The 12436-nt window shown below is 38.0% G+C and overlaps 2 protein-coding genes and 1 long non-coding RNA gene across 3 annotated transcripts in view; 1 reads left to right on the forward strand and 2 right to left on the reverse strand.

Annotated features, from left to right (window-relative positions):
* mad1l1 (mitotic arrest deficient 1 like 1) overlaps positions 1 to 6178 on the reverse strand; it is a 144142-nt gene extending 137964 nt beyond the window's left edge. Inside the window, exon 1 of the mRNA XM_082163629.1 lies at positions 6174 to 6178. The gene's annotated coding sequence lies outside the window, so the exon portion shown is untranslated. The remainder of the gene's footprint in view (positions 1 to 6173) is intronic.
* On the reverse strand, positions 4135 to 6539 carry LOC309494358 (granzyme K-like). The gene is made up of 5 exons (XM_082163677.1): positions 6389 to 6539; positions 6145 to 6289; positions 5103 to 5241; positions 4755 to 5009; positions 4135 to 4655 (listed from the first exon to the last, which is right to left on the reverse strand). Exons 1-5 carry the CDS (start codon positions 6450 to 6452, stop codon positions 4485 to 4487), a joined length of 774 nt encoding a protein of 257 aa, XP_082019803.1. The 5' UTR covers positions 6453 to 6539; the 3' UTR covers positions 4135 to 4484.
* A 1784-nt stretch (positions 6540 to 8323) lies between these two features.
* Positions 8324 to 9597, forward strand: LOC309494302. Its single transcript, XR_014204287.1, has 2 exons — positions 8324 to 8854; positions 8936 to 9597. It is a non-coding gene; the product is annotated as an uncharacterized lncRNA (long non-coding RNA).
* Positions 9598 to 12436: the final 2839 nt, after the last annotated feature.

The following is a 12436-nucleotide window of genomic DNA, read 5'->3' on the forward strand; positions in this document are numbered from 1 at the left end:
CAGCGCTTAATTTGTTTACACTTTCGCCTGGCTCCGAAGAGAGAGAGAGAGTGCGCGCGCGCGCGACCGGGGCTCTCTCTCTCTCCGCTGTCGCAAAACCTCAACTGTGCGCATGCGTCAGTGGAACCAGACGATAGGCTTAAATGTTTCCCGGCTTGACTTTTAAAAGCAGATGATTGGCTTTCCAGCGGGAGGGGCAGGACATGTGCATACAACCGCCATATTTGCCCTTACGGGTTTTCCTTATATAGTTGTATTGAGGATTGAGGAAGTGGCATGTCTCTTATATAAATTGTCTCTGGTATCTTTGATTGTGTAAAATTGAATGTGACCGATCTCAGGTATGTAGCAATTACCTCTGTTTGATGATCAAAACTGAGAAGATTGTGATTGTGAGACCCGCTTTAAAAACAGAAAACGTGAGGACCTCTGAGCAACATAGTTTCCTAATCTGAACGGGGTAAAATATAATTAAAGAGTTAAAAAGAATAATCAAATATTTGCTCACTTTTAATGAGGCTCAGCTATCATTAAAACCTTCAGATGAAGATGAAATAACGAGGTAATACATATGAGAAAATGTATTTCATTTAATGGGGTCAAATTCAGATGAGTCCCTGCGGAGACACTGTTAGACGTTTGTTGTAGTCTTTGAGATGTAGCTCAAAATTTGTCTTTAGGATGTTGGCAGCTGTAGAAACTTTCAGAGGACTGTGTTCACCTGCAGAACACCCAGTCCCACCAGGCGTATGTAGCTTGAGTTCAGCAGGTGGATGATTGCATTAAGGAATTATACCTGTTGCTCAATGTAGAATGTGAGCAACGTTCATAGAGTCAATCTGGACCTTTGTGACTTGTTCAGTTGACGTGTCATTCCTTCATGGAGAAACTTCTGCTTCTCTGGCACCTTCCCCATAACGATAATCTGTCCCTTTCTGACCAATCCTGTCACCTACAATGGTGCGGTTGTCTGGGCAGACTTCAATGGATGAAGGGGTTCTCCTTGGTTCCACACTGCTTTGTGTGAGACACCTGAAAAGCATCCTAAATGGCCACTTCACGATTGAGCACTTATGAACTAAAAGTCATAAGAAAATGCATAGGAACACATAATGCAACAAAACAAAAAACAATAAATAAACATCCAATTCTTCACCACCACTGTGATGAAGTTAAATGGTAGTGGAATTTAAATATTCTTGGTCTGGATTACTTGAAGGAAATGCCGCAAGAGGTCAGTGTAATCTACACAATCAAATAGATGGGATGCATTAATACATCCTGTAATAACAATAATAATAATAATCAATCACAATTATGAAGAAATGCATATAATAATCCCTGTGTTTGTTCAGGAATCTTCCAATGCAAGCCACCTATTCAGATCTAAGAAGTGGCTTGGAACATGCTTAGTCATACAAGAATGGAGACTGTTCATTCCTTAGAACAGTTGTGTGTGTGTGTGTGTGTGTGTGTTATACTGGCTAAGTCGCAGTTGATGACTGGCAATTATATGCTCCTGTACCTGGTTTTACAGCAGCTTGAAAATAGCAGAGTTTTCCAACAAGGAGACAAACAAATTTAACATAGTCACACATGCAACTTGAAATTGCTATGTAATTCCAGTACAAGAATTATTCCAGTTTACACAAGATACATGGCCTAGAATGCATAGCATCTACAACCTTTAACCTAAGTGTTTTCATGAGTTCACATCTACATATAATTATTACGGCTCGGAATTTCTGCCTGAACCCAGAGTACTCCCCCCGATGGAACTAGAAGTGAGGGGATGGAACTAAAAGTGAGGAGATGGAACTAAAAGTGAGGAGATGGAACTAAAAGTGAGGAGATGGAACTAAAAGTGAGGAGATGGAACTAAAAGTGAGGAGATGGAACTAAAAGTGAGGAGATGGAACTAAAAGTAGATAGAGATGGGGTGGAGGTGGGATGCTGATAAACTGTCAAGGAACAGAGGTGGGTTCTGCTGTTATTTATCTTGTCCTGAGTTGATTACTGATTGATCTCCACTTGTGCTGATTGGGTTAATTATCTGCACCTGCTCTTCCCGAACCTTGTTCATAAAACATAATTTCATGAGTTCACATCTACATATAATTATTACGGTAAGGGTTATGCGTATTTGGCGTGCTGTCCGGGTGGAGGGCTCCGAGCTCGGAATTTCTGCCCGAACCCAGAGTACTCCCCCCAAAAGCAAAAGAGCAAAAGGACAGCTGCCAGACTACAGACCCCCCAAAGACGCAGCGAATTTGGTGGGCTGGTGTTTCAATAAGCTTGATCGCTTGACCGGGATATCTCCATGGCATTGACGGGTGAGTCCCGCCGTCCAATGGATGGGGAGCAGCAGGATTAGAAAAAACGGCTGACCGGGAGGGTCCATGTAGCTTCTGACGTGAGCGGCTCAACGGCGTCAGGATATTGGGCTCTACCGGCCGCCTGCGAGGTGGAATGAATTTGAAAATGCTGGCTGGGCAGAAAAGATAGATACGTGTCGAGTCCGCTGAGAAACCAATGCTCGCTGGACAGAAATATGAAAAAGTGCGTCCGCTGGGAGACCAATGCTCGCTGGACGGGAGAGAGTAGAGATAAGTCATAGTGCGTTCGCTGGGAGACCAATGCTTGCTGGACGGGAGAGAGTAGAGATAGGTTCATAGTACGTCCGCTGGGAGACCAATGCTTGCTGGACGGGAGAGAGTAGAGATAAGTATATAGTACGTCCGCTGGGAGACCAATGCTTGCTGGACGGGAGAGAGTAGAGATAAGTACATAGTACGTCCTCTGGGAGACCAATGCTCGCTGGACGGGAGAGAGTAGAGATACGTTTTTAGTACGTCCGCTGGGAGACCAATGCTCGCTGGACAGAAAACAGTAGAAGAGATAGATGCATACTGCGTCAGCTGAGAGACCAATGCTCGCTGGACGGAAAAGATAGACATGTGCTGCGTCCGCTGGGAGACTAAGGCCCCGTCCACACTACTGCGTTTTAGTTTAGAAACGGAGAATTAAAACGAATACGATCTCCGTCCACACCAGCGTTTTAGCTGCGTATTAGAATTGATCTCCGTCCACATTAAAACGACTGAAAACGCGGATCACGTGACCATTCACCAACACTGGGCATGCGCGTGCCGGTGTTAACACAACTTCATTGATAAAATTATCCTACCATGCGCTGGTTCTTCCCGGGTTAACCCAAAACCGACGCTCCATGTGGATTTAGTATGGATATTCCTGGCTGCACATCCCCACCCCCGATTCTTTATGAGGAGATCCCACTACACTGCCACTCTTATATGACACTGCTACAGCGCCACCTGCCTACAGGAAGATGAGTTGCAGCTGCTGAGAAATGGTCTTTACATAATAATTAAAAGTACAGAAAAATGGATTTGTTTTTGTCTTTAGAGATAATTTTCAAGAGATTACTAAGACTCCTCAAAAAAAACCTAAAACCTCAAGTAGCAATGAGACGAGAACAAAGTAAGTGCAGTTAAATCAAGCATTTTTCTCTTAAACGTAGACCATTATTATATACGTATTGTATATACACACTTTGCACAGTATCCACATTTTTCTGTGAATGTATGAAATACGTGGATGACATTTTCCAAAAATGTGCAGTAAACAATATAATTTACAGTATCCTAAAGCAATGAACTGGACTGAACCATGATTTTTAGCATATTTTCTTTTCTCTGATATTAATTTAAAATTGTATTATTATAAGCCATCTTTCAGAAAATATTAAGTTAATGTTGTGGAACTTTGCCAGTTTTTGTACTCGGAATAGTTCCAAAGTTTCAGTGAATCTGTGTTTTTGAATGATTCATAAAAGCACATGTTTTTTCACCATGAAAGTGTTCAGCAGGAGGTGAGGGCTATTCCCTCAGGTGATCATGGTGCAGCCACAGAGAGTTGTTGTTTGGGTGACACACCAACCGCGACTGTGTGCCAGGACTGCCATAACAGCATTATCACTGAAGTCGAATATAAACCCGGTTCCGCTGTATGGGCCATGTGCTTCTTATCAACTCTACTTGGGTAATTGAATTATCAGAACAATTGTGTGGTAACTGTGGAATTTATTTTTTATTTATTTAAATTTTTTTAAACAATTTTTTTTAAACATATCATTTCTTATTGTGTCTCTGTCTTCATTACATTGTTTTACTGATGCATTTGTGGATTTTGCCTCATCCCATTCTTTGTCAGGGGGTTCAAGATGCCCATCAGGTTTGTGTCCATCAAAGTACAGTGGGAATTCTTCATGTATTAATGCAATATCAGATACATTTACAGGATTTTAACTTAGCTCTGTTTTACTTGTTTAAAAAATAAAAAATGTGAAAAAAGTTTGATATTGCTTTGTGAATATATATTAACCCCAATTCCAAAAGCATAACATTTTAAAGTTACAGTAATCTGAACAAACAACAGTATATATGCTGGAAATCCTTAGGTTCTTAAAAAGTCGTGCTGTTGAGTTGCTTTTTCAGTATGCTATTGATCCAGAAGATATGTCTTTTGGAGAGAAATGTGTACACAGTTGGTTTCTTGGGATTACCGCATCCTATCGACCCTGATACCAATCCAACTATGTTTTTCTTACATTCCAGAGGTCCACCGGAATCTCCCTGAAAAAGAAAAAAAGGTTATTTTTCCTTCAGACAGGTAAAGGGATGATTTCAAAGAGCCTACAACAGCCATAAATCAAAGACAACAATATGACCTACCGAACAGGCGCCTCTCTTTCCCTGCTCGTCTCCTGCACACATCATGTCTTTGGTGATCACAAGATCGTTCTTGTAGAAGCGGTTACACTGATCTCTGTCCACAACTGTCACCTCTAACTTTTTCAGTTTATCAGAAGGTTCCTGGGCATTAAAACTAGTAATTCCCCAACCTCTCACAACACATTTTGTTCCAGGTGGAACATCTTTTACCTTTTTAGGGATTTTTTGGGGCTTTGCTTTCACTTTTTTGTTAAGCTGCAGAAGAAAAATCAATACTCAAATGCATACTGTGAAAAACATCATACGGTCATCGTGTCTAAACAACAACCACTTTCAATTCATCCTTACCTTAATCAGCATGATGTCATCTTGTTTATTCCTTGTATTGAATGTTTTAGGTTTTTCATAACTGAGGATGCCAACACGCTGAGAGCCTTTACTCAGAGACAGAGATCCTATGAGAACTGTCACAGATTTAATGGGATTTCTGAAATAGAAAACTGACTTAGATGTGCATAGGTGCAGATACTTTACAGTGAGAACCTTAAGTTAAGAAATTGAGGGATGCTGGCTGGATTGGCGTAAAAAACTGGGGTATGTGTCCTGGTCAAGTGAATTAGCACAAAAACCAAAACAACATTACTTATAAGTCAACAGAATGTGTTAGAGACCATGCAACACAATAAAGTAAAACCATTCCCTCCTGTTAAAGCTGGATTTATAATGGTGTCTGTCTATTTACTGTGGGTATTTAATTGGTAAACTCTTAAGTGATTTATTTTAGATTTTTTCTACTGGAACAAAGATGATTTTTGTGAAATAAATCTTTATATTGTTTTAAGAAGTCACGTCTCTATCTTTCAATCCAAAAATTAATCGGCAGGGTCCTTCATATTATTGTGACCATTTTGTACACACTCATTTGGTATCGATACTTCTTTTTCCTGGATGGTAATATCCCCTAGTTTGGCTCTTTTAATTTGTAGTACCCCAGCCAAAGGTTACACCTGCATTTAATTACAGCTGTAATTAATTTCTTATTTCCTTACTTATTAACTCACTCTTAAACCTAACCATATCATGAAACATGTCCCTAATCCTCTATCCCACCTCAATAGCAGCAAAAGTGTTTTAAAAAAATACAACAGGAACACAATAAGTACATTGTACCTAAAAAAGTTTTTATGTAAGTGTACTTAAAGTGTGACCAAATAGATCAATAAATTGAAAAAAATTACACATTTTAAACGATAAATATAAATTAATAAACATTCTTTAAATAATAATTGTATCTTTAATTTGGACAATTATTTTATTATAAAAATGAGGAAAAACAGAAAGATTATATTAAGCTTCACATAGATTTTGCAAGTTCATTTGTATGCCTTACTTTTCGCAATGCGCTGCAGTTAAAACCCATTGGTTTTGAATCAGGATTCCCCCACACACATGGATCTGGTCCTTCTGAATGGACACCATCCACGGCTTAAGTTTTTTGACATCTTTGCCCCCAATTATGGACACCTCAGAGCAAGCTGGAATGGAGATTTTAAATGCATTTACAGAATTAACAAAAACCAACAGTGTTTTGTAAGCTTTCTAATCAAACTCTGTGACAGATAAATAACCATTACCTGCCACTTTGAAAAAGGTGAACGCCAGGAAGTGATACACAATCAAATATCTGCAAACATCCATCTTGCCAACCGTTCTCTCAGCCAAAAGTCAATGTGTAGCCTCAGACATCCAACAATGTCAAGTGTGAGAGCAATGAGGAAATAACTGTTTTTCAATCCACGGTTTGGTTGCTTTGTGGTCAGAGCAGAATCAAAAGGTGTTTGCATGCAATGTGATGCATCTGTTTTTGCAAATTTTAACAAGTTGACATTTAGTTAATCTCTGTTTGAAGAATCCAAAACCAACAGAAAAATGCACTTATTGAACAATACCTTATAATCTACTGTCATAACAATGAATGCTGTTACATGAGAGAGCAGAACTTAAAAAAATAAAAGTGCTTTAAAGCTAAGCGCGAGTTCTAAAAGCTCTTTAAAGAGAGTCAAGCTCTACCGACTGTAAAAAAAAAAAAAAACCCCCCCCCCAGAAAATTATTTGAACCCACACCCTATAGTATGTACATTGTCAGAAAGGCCTTTACAAAATTATATGGGACAATCAATGAACAGCAACTGTTTGGATCCCTAAAGACTTTAGTAAGGTATTGTATTTAAAAAAAACTATAACACAAGCTCATATTTCCAACTATGGCACCAACTATGAGTCCAACTATGGCACCATTTCGAGTAAACAGATACAGTATTTTTACATTCTTTTGTATTCCTCCCCTATTAAAATAAGTCTGAGAGGGGCTCTTTGTGACATGAGTTCAGACATGAGTCTTGAAAGTAAAAGTCTCATCAGGGTACATGTAGTCCTCACTGAAAGATTGATGTGAAGCTAATATATGACTAACGTTTTCTCACACCTTTATAAGCAAAGCAGAAGCTTCAAAGTAAAACACACGGCTGCAGTCTCCTGATGCGCCAACCTTATAGAAGTGTGAATCACAGCTGGAGATTCAAATGAAGACCCAGAGGTTTTTATTTAACCTCATGTCAAGCAGAGAAAATAACAGATCTTGGGAGGGAAAATGAAACTGTTTTATAAAATGAGTTAGGCTACTACTTGCAAATGAGAATATTTTAACTTGACATTTACAAATACAGAGCTTTTGGAAAAACTGATGTTGTGAAGAATTTCAAGACGACTGAAACAGAAACAAACTGTGCTGTGGTTAACTATCATTGATGTTCACATTATCATTATAATATCATAATGCAATCATTTAGATTATAATACAGATGCATTAATATGGAAGAAGAAAAAACAATACATAACTCCTGAAGTGGAACTTTGGGAAATTTAAGCTTTTTTTTAGCACAGGAAACGAAGCACATATTTTCATGCTTTTAAAATGTTGTGGACTTGGGAACAAACACACACTGGTACATTGATGCTGCCCAGATGTGATAACAGCAAAATAAACAATAATCAGACCAATAATACAATTACTAAAGACCATTCATGTAGTTCTGAAACTCTTATCTGAAAATACCCCAAATTAAATCAGTGTCATCAATTTACTTTAATTATCGGATAACAAAGAAAATAGCAACAAATACAGATATTGACTCATATAGTGAAGTTATCACATCAAAGTAGAATGGAATCAACACATTGAATGATATATCAAAGAAAGGCTAGGCTAATAGCTAAAGGCTATCACAAAAATAATTTTAAATCAAAGCTTCAAATAAACCTATCACAAATATAACCAAAACCCACAACAACACTGTACAATATATTTTTTTGGCTCTCTGTAACCCTGTTAAACTATTTTATTAAAATCGAAAACAACTTAAAAGCTCAATGACATTTCTCACTAGCGATGCAATAACGGCTCTGTTCTTGGTGCAGATAAACTAACATACACTAACATAACAATGCAAAGCGCATTATGTTTCAATTCCTTTCTAAAAAAAAAAAAGTGACCTTGTGTGTAACCAGAATGAGTATGCTATGCCTTTAAGTGGGCAGGTGGGGTGATTGGGTCGGCCGCATTTAAAGTCTCGCGGGTGTCAATGAAAGAGCGTTTGTTCTCATTCTCCGCTTAATGCACGAGTGTGTGTGGTCTCTCCTTTTACTGGCGCGTTGGAAGAACTGCTTGTGTGTTAATGCTGTACTTGAATTCAATGTGAGTAAACAAGTTTTTTTATGAGTTGATCTTAATAGGAGATAAGTTAGTATAATGTGCCTGCAAATGTGTCTTAGGATTATTCCTGCGCTGAAGACTTGTTGATCTGAGAACGCTCGACGTGAGTGCATGGTTAAGTTTATTAATGATTTATGTAAAGGGTGGTGCTAAAGACCTAGAATGTGTATTTTTAGGATCATTGGTGTCTATACTCGGCTGAGTTACGAGTGCCAGCATTGACGGACGTTTGTAAGGAATAGACTGCGTTACAACTCACTCTTGCCTCTCATTGAGACTCTTATGTCTCAGCCAACCAAGTGAACTATAGTGTATTGAGTAGGCCTACGTGAGTATTTTACACGTTTGTTTTAAGGTAGAATATGTTGATTCTTATGTGTAATAAAATGTGAATTGGTTTTAATTACAGGTTTCAAAACCTTCTTTGGGCGGTGGTCATCGTTTCTTTTCCCACTGAAATTTTGATTTATTTTGTTTTCTTTCGTTAATTGGATAATCATGTCATCGTTGTAGCGTTTTTATGGTATTCATTTTTTTGAAATCTTTCTGTCTTAGTTACTGGTGTACCACTGTATGGGAGGCTTTATTGGTTTGTGTGTTTGATATATGGTTTGATTGGTTTTGATTTTTTATTGGGTTTTGATTTTTGTTTCCTCCCATGTGGTGTGTTTTCCAGTTTATGATTTCAGTTTGATTTGTTTATTTTGAGTGCCATATCTCTCATTGTCTTCTGTTATATAATTTAATTTGCATTATAATTTTCCAGCTTAATTAATTCAAAGGTTAGATTCATCATTTGTTTTCTTTAATTTATCATTTTTCTTAAGTAATTTAATTCTGATAATTTGGTGCATTGTTTTCATTTATTTTGTTTTCTTTGTTTGATGTTTTCTTAAATTGAGTGGGGTTGTTGTGGTATCTGTTTTTGGTTCTTTTGAGGTTTTGGTTTGTTTTATTCTCGTAAGTTTGTGAAACATTTTCTGAACAACAGTGCTACCAATCAGGTTATTTCAACCACCATATCTGTGAAGGATTGTATCTGTCATTTTAATAAAGTATCAACTTTTTGCACTCCGACTTCTGGTTCATTCATTTGAACTGCCTGTGCTAAAGTCATCATTGTTAGGGTCCCCCATCCCATAAGTGGGGGTGGCGTAGTCAATTTGGTCAAGGTCACATTGTGCAATTAAAAAGTTACACATAGGTCCATAGTGGACAAAAATGTTTGTCAAAAAACTGTGGAAAAACAAAAAACTGTGAAGCATGGGAGGACTTAAAGGGATAGTTCACTTTGAAATAAATTTTTGGTATGTTTTAGCTGACCTCAAGGGCATCCAAGATGTAGTGTCTTTTTTTCCGCAGTAGTTTCAATTTTGATATTTTTAGGTCAAACCGTTCTTTTCTGTCAGTCATATAATGCAGGTCTATGGTCATTATCTCAAAACATGATGAATGATGAATAATTAATTTACAGATGATGCTTTTACAAACGCAAAACAAAGGATGGCATCCAAAGATCGAGGAGAAAGTGACTGCATGAAATGTGATCACTTATATTTCTAGAGAACTACCACAGGCCACAGGGGGGCGCCAGAACTCAAACAATACAAGTGACATTTAAACTTAAAGCAGAACAATTACAAGCACACACACGCAAAAAAACACACTCAGACATCCATACCAACGCACCCACACAATTATTGCGACATAATTTACCCAATTGGCTCTATAATATGGATAAGCAGAAAACAGGAATCAAGTGAGTATTTGCTTTATAGGCCAAACCTGAAAAAATGGCACCATCTGGTAAAACATAGGCTAGTACATTTTAATTTTGAATGAATGAAAGGAGAATGAAAAAGAATGAAAGCCTCTTAACAAAGATTGCATAATGTTATAGTTAAATGGCCCTGGGATTAAAAATTACAGTTTAATGGGATTCAATGTGGACACATTTGTCCAAAAGGCGCTGAGACTATTGTACAAAATGTTTTCAGTTCTACAGCTAATTTAACTTTTGCTTATGGTGAAATGAAGTTGTAAAAAGCCACAACCTCCATGTGAACTGACAGTTTGGCTTGTGTCTAAAAATATACTGATTAAGGTCATGATCTTTATTTTTACTTTGGGAAAATAAATATTTTGGATTAAGGTAAATATTTTGGATTAACTTGTAACAAAGTGTGTGTTTTTAAGTTGGTCCAAAAACATTTTTTTCCAGTCTATTACTTCACAAATGTAAATCCCAGTACCTTCTGTTTTATTTTTTTTGCTTGTGTAGATCTTCTCAAGATTGTGTTTAACTAGTCGACATGCTTCATCCACTTTGGTCAGGATTATGACTTGAGGAATGCCTGTGGTACAATGAATAATAACTATAAATATTCCACCAAAAAAAAAAAAAAAAAAAAAAACGGTGTGTAGTACAATAGATGGCGGTAATACTCCCAAGGAGTGAGCAGCCAGTAACAAGTAGTAGAAGAACGCAGTAATCTCAGTTCTCGCGCATGCGTCGTGGCGCTCCCGTGAACTCTCGTCAGAGGCCCACATTGAAGAACACTAATAGTTGGATAAAGTCGTTATTTTTGTTGTTTTTCCGCACAAAAAGTATTGTCGTCGCATGATAAACTTAATGTAGAGCCACTGTAGTCACTTGGACTAATTTAACAATGTTTTTAATAACTATTCTGGGCCGGCGAGTTTGGGTCCCTCTGAAAGCCTATGGAGGAGTGAGCCAGCTGTCAGATTTCATCAAAAATATCTTAATTTGTGTTCCGAAGATGAACGAAAGACTTACATGGTTGGAACAACATGAGGGTGAGTAATTACTGACAGAATTTTCATTTTTGGGTGAACTAACCCTTTAAATAAGAACTTATTTCTCTTGGAAGAATTCATTTCAGTGTGTGGACATTAATAATTTTTTCAGGATAATATAACCCTAATTTTTGTTTGAGAGAATCATCATCATCATCATCATCAAGGAGAACGAGGTCCAGTAGCAGGAGAAGGACGAGAACGAGTATGAGGAGGAAAAGGAGGTGTGTGAAAGAAGGATGTGATCAAATCAAATATCCCCATTCTAGCAACGTCTTTGTCCTTATGTTGGAAGATAAAATATTGGTTAGCAGAATATCATTAAAAATTATAAAATAATAATTGATTCTCGATCAATCGATATCAACCAATTCAGCACCATCGCCACGGACAGCACCGGGTAACGTCGCACGTAAGAAGGTATATCTCAAGCAGCTTCCTAAGGTATGGTTCGGGGAACACGCCTAGAAATGGTATACCTTTAGTTAAGTTATCCCTTAAGAGTCTTCGTAGCGCGCTAAGAAACAAAGTTATCGGGGAATGCAGCCCAGAGTCTTAATAATAATAAATTATAATAATTTGTTACATTTATATAGCGCTTTTTCTGAGACCTCAAAGCGCTTTACATAGATGGGGGAATCTCCTCAACCACCACCAATGTGCAGCATCCACTTGGATGATGCGACGGCAGCCATATTGCGCCAGAACGCCCACCATATAGCTGACTGGTGGAGAGGAGACGGTGATGAAGCCAATCAGTATATGGGGATGATTAGGAGACCATGATAGACAGAGGCCACTGGGCAAATTTGGCCAGGATGCCGGGGTTACACCCCTACTCTTTTTCGAAAGACATCCTGGGATTTTTAATGACCACAGAGAGTCAGGACCTCGGTTTAACGTCTCATCCGAAGGACGGTTAATGTCCTACTTTCAAAACAGCCTGAATACAGTCATGTGATAACTTGGCATTTTCGTTTTTGGAAAACTGAACACAACTTGTTTTACAGAACTGTTTGAATAGATTTACATTTGTTCCATTTGAAGATCTGACAGGAACTATGGTAGGGAAATAAGCAGCTTAAAAAACGTG

This window comes from Leuciscus leuciscus (assembly GCF_965113295.1).
Source record: "Leuciscus leuciscus genome assembly, chromosome: 3".
In the NCBI taxonomy this organism is placed as follows: domain Eukaryota; kingdom Metazoa; phylum Chordata; class Actinopteri; order Cypriniformes; family Leuciscidae; genus Leuciscus; species Leuciscus leuciscus.

What these genes read in the sequence shown, in the direction of transcription:
- LOC309494358 (XM_082163677.1), bottom strand. Translation starts at nt 6,452, where the DNA reads ATGGATGTTTGCAGATATTTGATTGTGTATCACTTCCTGGCGTTCACC. An exon ending in ACTGCAGCGCATTGCGAAAA is followed by an intron (nt 5,242 to 6,144) that starts GTAAGGCATACA and finishes TTTCTATTTCAG; the next exon opens with AAATCCCATTAAATCTGTGA. An exon ending in ATGACATCATGCTGATTAAG is followed by an intron (nt 5,010 to 5,102) that starts GTAAGGATGAAT and finishes TTTCTTCTGCAG; the next exon opens with CTTAACAAAAAAGTGAAAGC.